At 35.7% G+C, this 18,148-nt stretch overlaps 1 protein-coding gene across 50 annotated transcripts in view; it reads left to right on the plus strand.

Annotated features, from left to right (window-relative positions):
- The window catches only part of CLASP2 (cytoplasmic linker associated protein 2), a 217,789-nt gene that overhangs the window by 72,632 nt on the left and 127,009 nt on the right, over positions 1–18,148 (plus strand). For 26 of the 50 annotated variants that reach the window (XM_077991293.1, XM_077991297.1, XM_077991308.1 and 23 more), the window contains 3 exons: positions 3,448–3,527; positions 8,663–8,755; positions 16,208–16,353. In XM_077991293.1, coding sequence (XP_077847419.1) covers positions 3,448–3,527; positions 8,663–8,755; positions 16,208–16,353 — 319 coding nt within the window. Of the gene's footprint in view, positions 1–3,444; positions 3,528–8,662; positions 8,756–16,207; positions 16,354–18,148 lie in introns of all 50 variants that reach the window. The other 24 variants (XM_077991295.1, XM_077991306.1, XM_077991296.1 and 21 more) reach the window with 1 other exon arrangement.

Genomic DNA, 18,148 nt, shown 5'->3' on the forward strand with positions numbered 1-18,148 from the left:
TTATTTGAATAGAGCCCTTATCTTTTGTTTCTTCCTTTTCTTTATACACCAAGATTCAAAAGGATACCTCCCGCTTCTAATTGCTATTTACCTCTTGTCCTAGAGAGAACCTTAGTTGGTATCTACGTTATACAACTACCAGGATTCTTTTCTACATAGTTTCCTCTGATTTTTTTCAATAAGGGCTCTGTAACATTGCTTGTCTTGGATGTTTATATTTTCCTCATTTACTTGAAATGAAATTTGAAGTGTTATTTGTCTCATTTGTATTAAAAGCAAGGGATATGGGTAATTTTATTTGCTCTCTGTGGGTTTTGGAATATTTGTTTGTATATTTGATTTGAGTTTGGATGCCTACCATTTTCCTAAGGGAAGTAGAATGTCTACTGTAAGTTTTAATACTGGACAAGGAAAAACTTAAAAAAAAAAACGAATAATCCGTTGTCTCTGCATTTTGTTGAATTTTGGGACATTATTATTGAATAGTTTCTACCTTCCCCTTTGATCTGAGTCACTTCTTTTTCATATATCAAAATTTCTTACATTTGTAGGTCTGTTTTAGAACTTTCCATTTTATTTATTTGGTTCGTTCATCTATCCCTGCACTAAAACTTTGTAAGTCTTGATGTCTGGCAGCGCAGGTAGCCCCTCTTTTCTTCTGCGGGAGTGTTTGGCCCATTGCTCTTCCAAACAGATTTTAGAATCAGCTTGACAAGTTCCACAAGAAACCTTTTTGGAAGCTTGATTATTATTGCAATACCTAGGGAAGACTGGACACTTCATGATACCATTCCTTCTTGTTCATGAGCTTGGAATATCTCTCCATTTATTTCATTTGTAATTTTTTTTTCTTTTTTGAGACAGAGTCTCGCTCTGTCACCCAGGCTGGAGTGCAGTGGCGCGATCTCAGCTCACATTCACTGCAACCTCTGCTTCCCAGGTTCAAGCGATTCTCGTGCCTGAGATTACAGGCACACACCACCACTCCTGGCTGTTTTTTTCTTTATTTTTTATTTTTTATTTTTAGTAGAGACATGGTTTCTTCATATTGCCAAGGCTGGTCCCAAACTCCTGAGCTCAGGCAATCCGCCTGGCTCAGCCTCCCAAAGTCCTGGGATTACAGGTGTGAGCCACGGCACCCGGCTCTCCATTTATTTCGGTACTTTAATATTACATTAAAAATTATTATTTTCCCAAATTTTTTCACTCTTTAAAATTTCTAACTTCGTTGCTAGTACTTAGCAATGAAATTGATTTTTGTATATTGATTTTATTTCCAGCTACCTTAGAAAGTTGAATTTTGAATGATTTTACTATATATGTGTGTGTATATGTATAGACAACTAAAATTATGTGTATTTATTGTGTACCACATGTTTTGAAATACATATCCGTTGTAGAATGGCTAAATTGAAGTTAATTTATACATTATCTCACTTCAGTTTTTGAAGCCTAAAATATTACTGTGTGGCCCTTTATAGATAAAGTTTGCCACTCCCTGATACCATCATACCATTTTAAATAGTAATGACGGTTTTGTTATATTCATTTTCAGCGCATCTAATTTTTTCCACTTGTAGTCCAAAAAATTACTTTTGCTAGGTACACAATTTAGATAATATTTTGCCAATATTTTCTTCTTTCAAAACTTGCAAGATATTATTAGTATATTCTCCCTGGCTTCCACTATTGCACTTGAGAAATCTGTTGTTCAAATTGTTGTTCCTTTCTAGGTGATCTCTTCTTTCTCTGATTACTGTCTCTGTCTTTGGAGTTGTGCAGTTACACCGCCAAATTCTAGGTTTGGATTTCTTTTTATTTATCCTGCTTGGGTTATGTTGCACATCCTGAATTTATAAAGATTCTTGTTTCATTAATCTGGAAATTTCACAGCTGTTATCTCGTTAAATATCTTTCAGACGCCCCAATAGACGTATGTTAATTAGATATTCTCATGCTGTCCTTTGTATCTCTTTATGTCTTTCCATTTCCTTTTTCTCTTTGCCACATTTTGGGTAATGTATTCAGGTGTATCTTCCAGCTCTCTAATTTGTTCTTAAATATGTTTAATTTTTAAAAAAATTTCAACTGTTGTATTACTCAGTTCAAGTTGTTTCATCCTCCTACCCCCAAGTTCATCTGTTTATTCCTAATGGCCTCTTGTTGATTGTCATCTTTGAGTCCATCCTTGATTTCTTTAAACATATACACATCTGTTCTGTAATCTGTACTGGACAATTCTAATATCGACAGTTCTCAAATCTATTATCTGTTGCCTCTGACTCTTGCCTTCTTGTGTATTTGATCTTTGATTGTGAACTCATTGCTTGAACTTAGTTGGTGGGAGTCCTTTGGACCTACCAGAAACAACTTTCTTCCAGAGAAGATTTATTCCTGATTGACACTGGGGAATCATCAGTCAGAACTGCCTTAGCCTCTCTTGTCTCAACTCAAGAATTGTAGGGTACTCTGCCCCACTTATTGGTTGGGGACTTTGTTTTTGGATAGGATGAGCTGCAAAGTCACGTTGTAAAAGGAGCCTGCATTCAGGAATGAGAACTCAGGGACTCCACAGATCTGGGACTCAGACCTCTAAGGAGAGGGTGGAAGCTAGTTGGTGCTATGTGATGGCACAGTGAGCTGATTCAGTGAGTGTTAGAAAAACTGCAAACTGGAGTCAGGTGCTGCTCCTGGAATGAGTGGTCTACCAGAGTTGTTAGGATTCTACTGCAAAGAATGGAAAGCAGTCAGGAAGAAACAGGTCCCTTCCTTTAACTTCCAGTCTCTCTCCAACACCCCCGTTGCCAGAGTTTAAGAGGAGAGGTAACCATTAAAATCAACAGAAAAATTGGTTTAATGAATACTAGGTTCAGCATCTCAAAGCAGAGTATATATAGGAGAGTAGGTTTAGAGCTGAAAGAATAGCTTAATTATTGGCTCTTCAATAACTACTGCCTACTAAGTTTACTTTTTTATTGTCAATGTGCAATAACGGAAGATTTGTTTGTGTAATTAAGTTTAATTTCAGCTCTCACTTCTTTCATGAATGCTTTCCTGACCATGGTAGCATACACAGATTTTCTGCACCACTCTATCAATTACTGACATTTAGTGTCATTTTAAGTTGCTGTTCAACTTTTAAAACGTTTATCCTTATGTTTATGTGTGTTTGCAAGTGCATTGAATAGGGAGGTGGGTTTCAGGGCTGTGTTCTTACAGTTCGAATATTACAACCAGCCTAGGCTAGCACCTTATACTTAATCGGCATTACAAAGTACCTTGACCTTTCTGAAAGTTGGAGATTTTTAAAATGCTTTCTTATAAAATGGAATATCCCTCAAAATTATACTTTTGTTGATATCAAAAGAGTTTTATTTTTCATGTTGTCATTAATGTTAAGATGCTTAAAAATGAATCTTAGGAAATTAATTTCCTTTTAATTAGCAGGTGCTTCTAAGGAAGGAGGTGCTGGAGCAGTTGATGAAGATGATTTTATAAAAGCTTTTACAGACGTCCCTTCTGTTCAGGTGAGGCCACCAGTGGCACTCCCCATGAATATCACCTATGTGCCTGTTCGTGTAATTATCTGTCTCTGTCCCTTTTTAAGAATTTTTTTTTTGTTAAATAGCTATATAAATAAAATATTTGGCTTATTACCACCAAGCCATTATTTGTTGGTACAATTAGATTTTCAAGTGATTTTTCAGTGAGGCTGAAATAGAATTGAATCATATTGTTGAATCACATTATACTGCAGTGTTCAGATTCTTAAATTAATGAGTTTTGAGCTCACAGAGTATAGATTAGTTGATGATAGAAATTTGGAAGTCATTCATACAGATGTTATTGAAGTAAAGTGGACACATGCATAAATAAGAGTATTATTTCCATGACTTAAAACTACACATAAATGTTATATTGTATGTAACATTCTACAACCTCACTTTTTACAGTGGTGTTATTTATATTTTTTCCCAATGTAAAATTTGTGATTCTAGTTCATTCATTTGGATTGATAGGTGGTATTCTATTGTATGAACAGACCACGGTGCGTTTATAGGTTGTTTCTGGTTTTTGGCTATTCCATATCATGCTGCAATGAATTTTTTTTTTTTTTGAGATGAAGTCTTGCTCTGTTGCCCAGACTGGAGTGCAGTGGCACAATCTTGGCTCACTGCGACCTCCCACCTCCTGGGTTAAAGCGATTCTCCTGCCTCAGCCTCCTGAGTAGCTGAAATTACAGGCACCCCGCCACCACGTCCAGCTAATATTTTGTATTTTTAGTAGAGACAGGGTTTCACTATGTTGGTCAGGCTGGTCTCCAACTCCTCACCTTGGCCTCCCAAAGTGCTGGGCTTACAGGCGTGAGCCACCACACCAGCCTGCAATGAATATTTTTGTACATATGTCCTTGATTATTTGTAGGTAGGAGTTTCTTTAGGGTATAAACACAGGAGTAGAATTGCATGGTTATAATCTTTAAGTTTACTTAGATGTTACCCTGTAGGGTTGTTGTACCAGTTCAGACTCCTGTGAGAAAGGTATGATAGTTCTAATTTCATCACATCCTTGCCAATACTTGTTGTTGTAACTCAGAATATTTTTACCAGTACGATGGGTGTGAATACTCTTTAGCATGTCTATTTGAAAATATTCTCACATCGCTTTACTTGCGAACTACCTTCTATTGCCTGTATTACCTTTTTAGCTCTCTGAAAGGAAAATTGTCCTTAAGGTATTTAAGATCTTAAAAAGTTAGAAGAAAGCTTCAAAAAGTTTTCTGGTTTGACTGTATTTTATCCCTTTATTGAGACATATGTTTTTTCTTATTTTAAGATATTTTTTAAATAATAGGGAAAACATATCACTTCCTCCTTTTGTGTTTTACAGCCTTTCATATAAGGGGAAGATTAGTGTTGTAGGAACAATCAGTAAAACTTAGTTGAACTTGAATATTTTTATTGTTCAGTATGTTCTTGTCAGACTGGTAACATCATGGTATGGGCAGCCAAGGGCTACTCAACTATATGGAGGGGAAAAGGCTATTTTACAATTACTCATTGCTTTCTTCCAGCTGGGCCTCTCTGCCACCCTCACCACCCTGTAAATGTTCCACACCTTCCATTGTTCCTTTGGAAACATCTTTTTCATAAGCAGCAACTCCCCTAAGCTTTAACCCCATTTTTAAAGGGTCCATTCATGTTCTTTCCTTGATTAGAATCTGATTTTTTTTTTACCCTCTTTAAAGATAAAGCTGTTTATTATTCTTGGCTCTCATACTCTTAGTAATTGATAATAAGTTTATTGTGCTTTCACTCCTCATTATTACTTTGTGACCATTATTCCTATACCCATTTATATGAGGTTCATACTCCCTGGCCAGCCTTCTTATTATTGGTATGTACTGATCTTGACAACATTCCAGTGCTGCCTACGTTTGAATCCCAGCTCTACCACACTAGCTGTGTAACCTTAGGTACATTACTTAACCCTCTGTACTTCAGTTTCCTCATCTTAAAATGGGAATTATTAGTACTTATGCCAAGGGTTATTGTGAGGCTAGCTATGAGAGTACAGATGAAGTGTAAGAAGTGTATGTTAGCTATTATTATTTTCCTAAATTTTCACACATTCTTGATGAATTCAATTTCTAGACCTCCTCCTCACTTTCACCATAGCTACCCAGTTCATAGTCACACGTTGGATTTTGATATCATCTCTGTGTTACTGTTATGTTTCCAAAGTTGTTAATTGAAGTATCTCATTACTGACCAGGATTCCCTTGCTTTTTGAAGTTCTAACAACTACTTCTGCATGATTTCAAGGATGTTCAGTCCATTGTCTTTTCTGCTCACTCTCAATTAATCATCCATCACTTTATACTTTCCTTCTCATCTATGCTTTGATTTCCTTCTTATCTAAGCTTTGATACCATGGTTTCCTGTGGTAGGACTGTACATAATATACTAAAATCCCTTGCTTTTCTGTTTTTTTTTTTTTTCATAACAAAGTATTAAACAGTGATTTTTTAAAAATACGGATTTTACAAACCTACAACTGTGGATATTCCCAACTTTTTATTTTCTCTATGTCCTGAAACCGTGCTGTTAGAGAAAGTCACATGTTAGGGCTCATGATTTTTAGTGGAATTCACATAAAATGAGCCCTCAGCAATCTGATATCCTTACTATGTTTCTGTGATCAGTTATTTCTCTGCTTAATATAGCTATCAGACATGTTTCTTTCCTTTCTATCCATCAGCCTGTCTCTGTCCTCCTCTCTTCTCTCAGCCCCTTACTTTAGTAAATAAGCAGTCACCATCAAATGGGAGCATGATCTTTCTGTTAACATTCTTCTCTACTGTACATTCCTTCTGTCCTGTTGCTCCAGGAACATGGTCCTTCTTCAAAGGCCAGCACCTCCACCAGTGCTCCAAAGCCTAGTATTTTCTGCTTCCTTAATACATTTACACAATCAGTAATCTCATGTGGGTTCAAGCTCTTTCTGTTTATCTCTTAACGTGGCTGGGTTCTTCAGTTAAAAAAACAAAAGTCTCACTGGACTCCGTATCTTCCAGACACTATTTTTTATTTTGACCCTCACAGTCAGCTTTTCCAAAAGAGTTGTCTGTACTTGGTATTTCTATAACTTGTTACTCACTTCGTCCCACTTCTTTCTAGCTTATTCTTACGTTGAAACAGGTCTTGAGTAAATCACTGATCATCGTTGAGGCACCAGAATCAACCCGTTTGGAATTTTTTTTTCCTTGTTCTTTTATCAGTATTTAGCACTGTTGACTATAGCCACTGTTTTGGCGTTTAATTTTAGGTGCTTGTGATGTAATGTTCTTCCATTTTATTTCCTCTACATCTTTGTCCACTTCATCTCTGTCTCTTTTATAAGCACATCCTTCTCTACTTGGCTGTTGAATATTGGAATTTCTTAAGGGTTAGTTCTGGGCCCTGTCTTCTCATTCTCTGTTTTCTTACTGAGTCACCTCCTTCAAACCGCTGGCTTCAGTTCCTACGTTTTATCTAGGTAATGCCCAGATTTTAACCTCCAAGCCAGATCTCTCCTGAGTTCCAAAATGATTTGTCCACTGTGATTGTTTACCTGACGCCCTCTTTCAGATGTCTCAGACACCTCAAACTTATCCTGTTTGAAACTGAAATAATGGTCTTCCAGTATTCTCTGTGTGTAAACCATTACTTAATCGGTTACAAAAGTTAGAAACCTAGGAATCATTCTACTGCAACAGATACCTAACTTAGTGGGTTTTCAAGCTTCTTTTGCTTGTATACCTGCTAAAAGAATGTTTAAAGAAGTACATTTTTGAGTTGACTCTCTTCTTCCTTACTGGAGGAAGGGAAACCTTGCATTGTGTTCCAGGGGAATGCATCATAAGATTAGGGGTGGTAGAACATTCTGGAAAATGGCAGAGGGGTATTGTGAAGAGAAGGTGAGAGGCAAGAAAGAGCTAGCTCAGAAGTTTCTTTAACCACATAACAGAATGTTACCTGGTCACCATCTACCTCGTCCCAGCCTTGTCTCATGCCTTGCTCTCCTTTGCGTTTGCAAGCACTCTCTTTCTCTCTCTCTTGCTCTTACTCTCTGTTAAGCAAAAGGTGAATTTAATAGCGTTGAAAGTGAAAGATGTAAGGCAATTTGATGAAGAGACTCAGTTGGTATCACCAGGAGTCTATTTCTCATTTCTAATTCCTCTGCATTGTCTCCTCCCATGGTCAACAATGTGGTTATAGCTGTTCCATCCTCACACCTGGGTCATTGGCTCTTCTCCCAGTTCCCTTTATACTTTTTATTCCTTACTCTGGCCTTCTTTCATTTACTTTGTCACAGAGCCTTTGCACATGATATTAACTCTCTAGGGAAAGCAAATCTCTCCACTTTGCCTAATGATATCCTACATATTATTTAGCTCTCAGCTCAATCTTGACTTTCCTCATAGGTCATACCCCTCTTATGTATAAACTTTCGTTTTCTTTTGTGGGACTTCCTATTTGTAGTTTCATGTTTGATTGATTTTTAAAATCTCCCTGAGTAGATTGTACTCTCCATAAAGCAAAGACCATGTCTATTTTGGCTAACCATAGTCCTCCCCATTGCCTGGCATAGTACCTTTGTGTTATGTGAATATTTTTTAAGTGAATGAAAGAATAATGGTGAATAGCAGTTTGACAAAGGATTGGCTCCAGAGGGAACAAAACATGTAGCTATCCTGACTATAGTTTATCATGACAGAAGAGAGAAAATCAAAACTAACTTAAAACATGTCCTTTTGGTAATATTGTGTGATATGTATATGAATGCAATAAGATAAGTTATACACTTGAAGTCATTTTGAGAAATTAGACTTTTATTTATTCTTAGATATTTGACATCTTGTTTTTAAAATTACAAAGCATTTTAAGAGCTTATTTGAAGTTATTTATGAGGGAAGAAATAGCAAAAATGGTAACAAGTAAGGAAGAAAAAGCGTTTTGTGTTATTGTTGTCTATAATGTATTTCTATTCTCCATTAGAAATGGTGCTAGAATGAGAAATAAACTTAGTAGGTGAAAGATTATTTTAAACATCAGGGCATAATTTTGATATTGTTCATGGCAAGAAACACTGTTATAATTCTGAATCTTTTTTTTTTAAGATTTATTCTAGTCGAGAACTCGAAGAAACATTAAATAAAATCAGGGAAATTTTGTCAGATGACAAACATGACTGGGATCAGCGTGCCAATGCAGTAAGTTTTTGTCTTTAATTTTATCTTCTTTATTGATGTTCCTTTTAAAAAACATGGAAATTCAGTAGTAGTACTATATGGTATTCACTTATAAAATAGAGTCTGGTAGGTAACATTTCTTTCTGGAGAATATATTGATAAAATACTCATTTTCTGGTTTAGGATCGATTTTTATTTTGGTTTGGCTTATCAGATGGTGCCTACACATTTGGTAGCCTCACCACATGTGCTGTTTTTGACTGATCAGCGCAATGTGAGATTCACAGGGCTTTGGCCTTTCTGTGGACTTATACAGTTGCTTATTAGCACTATCCTCAAGTCATGTAAGGTTTACCGGTAAAGCAGTTCACTTTACCTGCATGCTCAGTGTTTTTATAGCATCAATATAAATTCACAACAGAATGTGCATTTATCTGGCTTTTTTTCTTCCCATGTGAATGTAATGCATATTTCTCCTGTGATTTCATTTATAAAGGTCAGATACCCTTGAGTTAAGAATATTTTATTTAGCCTAAATTCCTTAAGGAAAATATTTGATAAAATTTAAAATAATATTTGTGTTGACAATAAGCAATATGTTGTTTAAATTTGTGAACTTATTGTTTACATAACCAGATTACATGTACCAAATGAGTACCTCAGAGTTTTCAAGAAGCCAGAGAAAAGGGCTGCATTTGAAGACTGTTCTGCTCTGAGAGGCCCCAACCTGGCTGATCATGAAAATCCCCATTTTGATTAATTAAATCAAATGCAGGGTCTTTGGACAAATGTGGCTTTTATGACACCATGAGCAAAGGACCATTTTTGTCTTTGTTAGGAAGTCTACATATCTTAAAACATTGAAATACTGTTTTTAACAGAGTGTTCCTCCAAATTTGTTAAATATGGCTCCTATTCTTGTTTGTCACAGGTGATCTGTAGAGAAACATGACAGATTAAGTATTGTTAGTATAAAACGTCATCTTTTTACTTAAGGGTTTTTTTTGGGGTTTTGCTTAAAAACTACCCATTTGGAAACAACAGATGGTCTTTTGATTTTTTTTTTTTTTTCATTAGAAAAATGACACAGGCTTATTGTAATGAGTGAAACAATGCAGAAAACTACAGAGAAAAAGTTAATAGTTTCCTACCTGTTAAAGAAATAAACTTTTGTGGAGGCTAAGATGGGAAGTTGCTTGAGCCCAGGAGTCTGAGGTTACAGTGAGCTATGATTGTACCACTGTGCTCCAGCCTGGGCAACAGAGTGAAACCCTGTCTCTTAAAAAAAAATTAAAAAACACACTTCATTTTAGAGTATATCCTTTTCTGTGTTATATGTATTTAAACATATATGACAAGGTACGCACAATTTTCCCCTACTCTCTTTGTAAAAAAAAAAAAAAGAGAGATCATACTTGATACATTATTTAGTAACTTGCTTCTTTTTTTTTTTTTCTTAACAAATCGTGCTCATTCAGTACACCTGGTATAGATGTTAGGCACATAATAGTTGCTCAGATATTTATTGAGTGCAGATCAATATGTACATATATTCCTTAGTTTAATATGTATACATGTAATTTGTGTATGTGTGTTATATCATAGGAATCTGATCTTTTGTTTGTTTCTTTTATACTTTAAGTTCTAGGGTACATGTGCACAACATGCAGGTTTGTTATATATGTATACATGTGCCATGTTGGTGTGCTGCACTCATTAACTCATCATTTACATTAGGTGTATCTCCTAATGCTATCCCTCCCCCATCTCCCCACCCCACAACATGTAATTTTTAAAATCATTTGCCATTTGATGGATTTTCAGTTTTTTTTATTGTTTTGCTATTTTAGCAGTGTTTAAGTAAACATCCTTACACACATTTGTAACAATGGTGCTTTTATTTTTGTAGGTTAGATTTTAAAATGTGGATTGTTGGGTAAAGAGTTGCTGCAATTTTATTTTAGTAGATGCTGCCAAAATATTTTGAACAAAGGTGTTAGTCACATATAATCTTACAGTGTTTGAGAGCATCTGTTTTCTTTTCAAATTTAAAAAATTTTTGCCATTGTATTGGGGAGAAATGTGACTTTGTGAATTTATCACTAGTAACTTTTAACATATTTAAATATATTTATTTTACCCAATTTAATCACAGGTTACAATAGTCCCCCCTTACCTATGGTTTCAGTTTCCATGGCTTTAGTTACTCATGGTCGACCATGGCCAGGAAATAAGAAGATGCTTTGATAGACCTACATTCACATAATGTTTATTACAATATATTATTATAGTTTTTCCGTATTATTGTCATTAATCTCTTACTGTGTCTAATTTATAAATTAAACTTTATCATAGGTAAATATTTATGGGAAAAAAAAGGTATATAGGGTTCAGTACTATCTGAGGTTTTAGGCATCCACTGGGGATCTTGGTACATATCCCTTGCAGGTAAGGGGAAACTACTGTATTTGTCTTTTTCTTATTTTATTGTCATTCTTTGTGTGTCATCTTATATACGTTGCAGGTAATTTTATCCTACCGTATTGTGATGTTTATTTTGTTTTTAGTTATAATTTAGACACTTGAAAATTCTCCTCTGTTTATGATAGTTTTCCCTTCCTCATATGCCCAGGGTTGTATAACATTCTTTTGATTTTTTTCCTAATGTCCATAGCAGGGTTTTTTTACATTTACATCTTTATGCATCTGATTTAACTTTAAAGACTTATTTTATTTTATTTTATTTTATTTGAGACAGAGTCTCACTCTGTCGCCCAGGCTGGAGTGCAATGGCCGGATCTCAGCTCACTGCAAGCTCCGCCTCCCGGGTTTACGCCATTCTCCTGCCTCAGCCTCCCGAGTAGCTGGGTCTACAGGCGCCTGCCACCACGCCCGGCTAGTTTTTTGTATTTTCTTAGTAGAGACAGGGTTTCACCATGTTAGCCAGGATGATCTCGATCTCCTGACCTCGTGATCCGCCCATCTTGGCCTCCCAAAGTGCTGGGATTACAGGCTTGAGCCACCGCGCCCGGCCTAAAGACATTTTAAAATTTAGAAAACCTCTGAGTTAAATGTGAAATTATATACAATATTGGTGTGATAAGTAGACTTTTAGCTTCTGAGTTTGTGTGAGCACAGATGTGCACGTGTGTTGTATCTCTTTTGATCAATGTAATTTTATTATGTATGTATGGTTTTCATGTGGATGACATTTGTCAATCAAATACTGTAAAAGTAATGCCTTTTCTTGTCTAGTTACTCTGGCTAGGCCTTCTAGTACTCTTGAATAAAAGTGTTGAAAGTGGGCATCCTTGTCTTATTCCAGACCTTAGAGGAAAGGCTTTCTGTTTTTCGCTATTCAGTATGATATTGGCTGTGGGTTTGTTTTACATACCATGCTGAGGTATATTCAGCATGCTGAGGTATATTCCTTCTATACTTAGTTTCTTGAGAGTTTTTATTATGATGCAATGTTGAATTTTATTGAATATTTTTTCAGCATCTGTAAAAAGGGTCATGTGGTTTTTGTCCTTCATTCTGTTGATCTGATGTGTCACATTTATTAATTCATGTGTATTAAACCATCCTTGCATCCTGGGATTTATCCCACTTGATCATGATGAATGATCTTTTAAATGTGTTGTTGAATTTGGTTTAATAGTATTTTGTTGAGGATTTTTGCATCTATGTTCATCAGAAATTCTGGCCTGTAGTTTTCTTTGTTTGTTTTGTCTTTGGTTTTGGTATCAGGATGATACTGGCATCGTAGAATGAGTTTGGAAGTATTTCCTCCTCCTTGATTTTTTTTTTTAAATAGTTTGAGTACAATTGGCATTAGTTCGACTTTAAATGTTTGATAGAATTCAACAGTGAAATAGTCAAGTCTTGGGCTTTTCTTTATTGAGAGACTTTTAATTACTACTTCTATCTTGTTACTTGTTATTGGACTTTTCAGGTTTTGGATTTCTTCATGGTTCAATCTTGGTAGGTTTTTTGTGTCTAGAAAGGTGTCCCATTTCTTCTAAAGAAATAAAGAGCATCCAAATTGGAAAGGAAGAAGTCAAATTATCCTTGTTTGCAGATGATATGATCTTATATTTAGAAAAACCTAAAAACACCACCAAAAAAAATTCAGTAAAGTTGCAGGATACAAAATCAACGTACAAAAATCAGTAACATTTCTATATGCCAACAATAAACAACTTGAAAAAGAAACTGAGAATGTAACCCCATTTACAATAGCTACAAATATAACCTCATTTACAGTAGCTACAACTAAAATATCTAGAAATAAACTTTACCAAAGAAGTAAAAGATCTCTCCAATGAAAACTATAAAAACATCGATGAAAGAAATTAAAGAGGACACAAAAAACAAAGATATATTCCATGTTCATATTAATTGGAAGAATCAATGTTGTCAGAAAGTCCACAGTCCCCAAAGCGTGTGCAGATACAGTGCAATCTCTATCAAAATACCGATGACATTCTTCATAAAAATAGAGAAAACGGTACTAAAATTCATATGGAACTACAAAAGATCAATAATAGTGAGTGAAGGCAATCCTAAGCAAAAAGAACAAAGCTGGAGGCATCCCTGCTGACTTCAAATAATATTTACAAAGCTGTAGTAACTCAAATAACATGGTACTGGCTCAAGTGACCCACCCACCTTGGCCTCCCAAAGTGCTGAGATTACAGGTGTGAGCTACCACATGCAGGGAGAACAGTATGGAAGTTTCTTAAAAAATAATAAAAGTAAAAAAGAGATAGACCAGTGGAACAGAATAGAGAACCCAGAGATAAATCCTTGCATTTATACTCAACTCATTTTCAGCAGAGGTGCCAAGAACACACAACAGAGAAAGGACAGTTCAATAAATGGTATTGGGAAAACTGGATATCCACATTGCAGAAGAATGAAACTAGACCCCTATGTCCCACTATACATAAATCACATCAAAATTGATTAAAGACTTAAATCTAAGACCTCAAACTATCAAACTACTACAAGAAAACGTTGGAGAAACACTTTCTAGGACGTTGGTCTGGGCAAAGATTTCTTGAGTAAGACCTCGAAAGCATAGGCAGCCAAAGCAAAAATGGACAAATGAGATCACATCAAGCTAAAAAGTTCCTGTACAACAATGGAAACAGTCAACAAAATGAAGAGACAACCCACAGAATAGGAGAAGATATTTGCAAACTACCCATCTGATAAGGGAGTAATAACCAGAATATATAAGTCACTCAAAAAATTCTATAGGAAAAATAAGTAATCTGATTTAAAAGTGGGCAAAAGATCTAAATAGACATTTCTCAAAAGAGGAGATACAAATGGACAACATGTATGTGGGAAAATGCTCAGCATGACTAGTTATCAGACAGATACAAATTAAAACTTCAGTGAGATATTATCTCACCCCTGTTAAAATGACTTTTATTTAAAAGACAGGCAGTAACAGGCAAAAAACAAGAATGCTGGCAAGGATGTGGAGAAAGAGGAACAGTTGTACATTGCTGATAGAAATATAAATTTTATTTTAGTTTCGTTCTTTATTTTAGCTTAGTTTATTTAGTTTGGGTATTGTATTGTATTGTATTGTATTGTAGTTGGGGACTGGGTGTCGCTCTGTTTCCCGAGCTGGAATACAGTGGCGCAATCATGGCTCACTACAATCTTGACCTCCGGGGCTTAAGCAGTCCTCCCACCTCAGCCATCCAAGTACCTGGGACTATAGGCACATGCCACCATGCCCAGCTAACTTTTATTTCCCTATGTTGCCCAGGCAGGTCTCAAACTCCTGGGCTCAAGTCACCTACCCTCCTTGGCTTCCCAAAGTGCTGAGATTACAGGTGTGAGCCACCACATGCAGGGAGAACAGTATGGAAGTTTCTTAAAAAATAATAAAAATAAAAATAAAACCACAATATGATCTAGCAATCCCACAGCTGGGTATATATCCAAAAGAAAAGAAATCAATATATTGAAAAGATATCTGCACTTTCATGTTTATTGCAGCACTATTCACAAAAATCCAAGAGATGGAATATACCTAAATGTCCATCGGTGAATAACAGATAAAGAAAATGTGGTACATACACACATTGGAATATTATTCCACCATAAAAAGGATGAAATCCTGTGGTTTGCAACAACGTGGATGGAACTGGAGGACGTTATGTTTAGTGAAACAAGCCAGTAACAGAAAGAAAAAGATTGCATGTTCTCACTAATATGTGAGACCTAAAAAAATTGAACTTGAGGTAGAGAGTGGAATAATGGTTACCATAGACTGAGAAAGGTGGTTGGGGGTTGAGCAGGGAAATAAAGAGGAAATAGTTGAAGGGTACAAAAATACAGTTAGTGCAAGAATAAGATCCAGTGTTAGGCAGCACAATAGGGTGACTGTAGTTAACAATAATTTATTGTATATTTCAAAATAACTAAAAGAGTAGAATTGGAATGTTTCTAACAGAAAGAACTGATTGACATTTGAGGTGACAGATACCCCAATTACCCTGATTTGATTGTTACACATTGTGTGCTTTTATCAAAATATCACATGTACTTCATAAAAATGTACAACTATTATGTATTCATAATAATTAAACATTTAAGAAATTAAAAATTCAACAGCAGGCCAGATGTAGTGGCTCACTCCTGCTGGGAGGCCAAGGCGGGTGGATCCGTTGAGGCCAGGAGTTTGAGACCAGCCTGGCCAACACAGTGAAACCCCATCTCTACCAAAAATACAAAAATTATTCAGGCACGGTGGCATGTATCTGTAATCCCAGCTACTGGGGAGGCTGAGGCACGAAAACCACTTAAACCCTGGAGGTGCAAGTTGCAGTGGGCTGCAGTGGCACCACTGCACTCCAGCCTGGACAACAGAGCAAGACTGTCTCAAAAAAAAAAAAATGTTCCGCAGCAAAAAAAAAGTAATGCTAAAAGTTTCCAAATTCGGCACTTTTAAAAATAGGCTCCCTTCGTAGATAGTGATGGTAATGGTCACACAACATTGTGAATGCACTTAATGCCACTGAATTGTATACTTTAAAATGGTTAAAATAGTGAATTTTGTTCATGTGTATTTTACCACAAGTAAAAGAAAGACTCCCTATTATCACACTGGGGATTAAGCTAAAAGACACATGAATAAATAAATTAAATGGATTCCCTGAAAACTTTACAATTTATGTACTTATAGATTACATTTCTCTGTTGTGCTTATAACTAAATCTATAATACTATTTTCAGACAGCTTTTTGTTGGCATATTTATTTCTAAGATACTTTTTTAATGCTACTAAATAATGCTACTAAAATGTCTGAATATAGTAATATAATGAAACATTACATATGTTTCATTTTTAGAAGGTTTTTGTTTAAATAATGTAGTTTAGGTAGCTTTTTTTTTTTTTTTTTTTGCACTTCCACCTTTTTTGTCAATAATGAAAATTCTTTATTTCAGCTGAAGAAAATCCGATCACTGCTTGTTGCTGGAGCTGCACAGTATGATTGCTTTTTTCAACATTTACGCTTGTTGGATGGAGCACTTAAACTTTCAGCTAAGGATCTTAGATCCCAGGTGGTTAGAGAAGCTTGTATTACTGTAGCGTAAGTATATTCCTTTTATGATAAGTGTTTTTTATGAATGAATTTAGTACTCACTGATTCAGTGCTCATTAAGTCAAGCAGTAGCAAGATAGCCAAAAAAGTAGGTGATCCAAAAATCATTTTTGTTATACATAAGGAGTCAATCTGTATGATTAAAAAAAAATTCCTTAACAGCTCTTTATACCAACATTTTAAGGTTGGTATAAAGATATTTAAAATATCTAACGCCTACTGGTGGATTTTTTATCATTAATTCTTCAAGTATAAGATGAAAATGAATGGGTATGGAAACTGGCTGTATTCACTTTTCTCACTACTAATTTGGATATTAAATACTCAATTTCTGATACTTTAGCAGTTATTCTGGCATTGCAACATGCATCATTAACTTAGCAAAATCTAAACTTTAAGTTTGTAGTCTTCCACAATACAAGGATGGTAGAACTTAAATTCTATTTATTACTATTTTTGACCTAAGCAGTGTTGTTGCATATGCATTCCTTTGAAGATAGGGAACACAAAAGTGCCTACTAGCAATATTTCTAATCAGGATTGTATTATATATTCTAGTCAGAAATGAAGAAAGAAAAGGCAATATAAGGATTGCAAGAAAAGGAACAGAACTGCCATTATTAACAGACGATATAACTATCCATGCAGAAAACTGCAAGAGAATCTACAGATAAATTATTATAATAAAGGGACTTTGGCACAGTTGCAAGATACAAGTCCCAGTATACCAAAATGGCCCAATATCTCCAACTAGCAAAGAAAACCCGAATTAATACAAAAATCCATAAAATGTAACCATGAAAAATATACTTAAAACATGACTAGCTCTCTTGCAGAAAACTGGACAATATATGTGAAACATCTGTTTCCAGATAACAGACAGCAGACAGGGTAGGAATGGAATTCTGAAAAGATGCAAGTGATGTTGAACAGTATGAGTTTTGACCTGGAGGCACTCTGGGGAAGGAAGGGGGAACCTAAGCAGAGCAAGGCAATCTCACTGAGGTGAGGAAACAGAGACTAGAGTTTCAGAGGCTGAAGTGGTCAAAATCGGCAGTGCGGAATACTGGAGAGAAGATGAGGAGATTCTCTCTCTCTCACACACACACACACACACACACACACACACAAAGAGCTACAGAGATCATAATATGGGAATCCATGAGTCTAGATGTATACTTCCCTGTCCATGTGAAAGGTACAACTCTGAGGAAGGAAGGGAACTAATGCCTGGGAGCTATAAGGTAAACAATTCCCAGAGCTCACATAGGGATAGGAGAGGTTTAAGATCTGACCAATCAGAATGGAAAAACCTTGGTGAACACCCAAGGCAGTCAGTAGAAACCCCAGAAAGGCCATTGCATAGGAATAGTACTAAACCAGTTCTAAAGTAAGGCATCTCTAGACTCTGCCTCTCCCAACAAGCTTATAAAGATCAAGCTGATTCTCAAGTACATTACCTGTCTACCAAAGTAAAACTCATGCTCTTTAAAGGAAGACAACATCCAAACATATCCACACCTCCCTGCTTTTCATTTGAGGATCCTCTTTGCCTGTGAGTTCAGACATTAGGAAACTAATACTGTAACAGCATAGGTCTATGTACATAAATGTACATAGGTCTAAATCTGAGCTCCTGGAATCAAGAACCTGAATTATTGGAGCTAACTCTATCCCAACCATGTATTTTCAGTAAGATATAAATATAAAAAATTAACCAGTATTGCAAAATTGTTGGCACTTTGAGTGGTTACCATATCCCTTCTAAGCGTTTTAACTAAAA

The sequence above is a fragment of the Macaca mulatta genome, chromosome 2, assembly GCF_049350105.2.
Source record: "Macaca mulatta isolate MMU2019108-1 chromosome 2, T2T-MMU8v2.0, whole genome shotgun sequence".
In the NCBI taxonomy this organism is placed as follows: Eukaryota; Metazoa; Chordata; class Mammalia; order Primates; family Cercopithecidae; genus Macaca; species Macaca mulatta.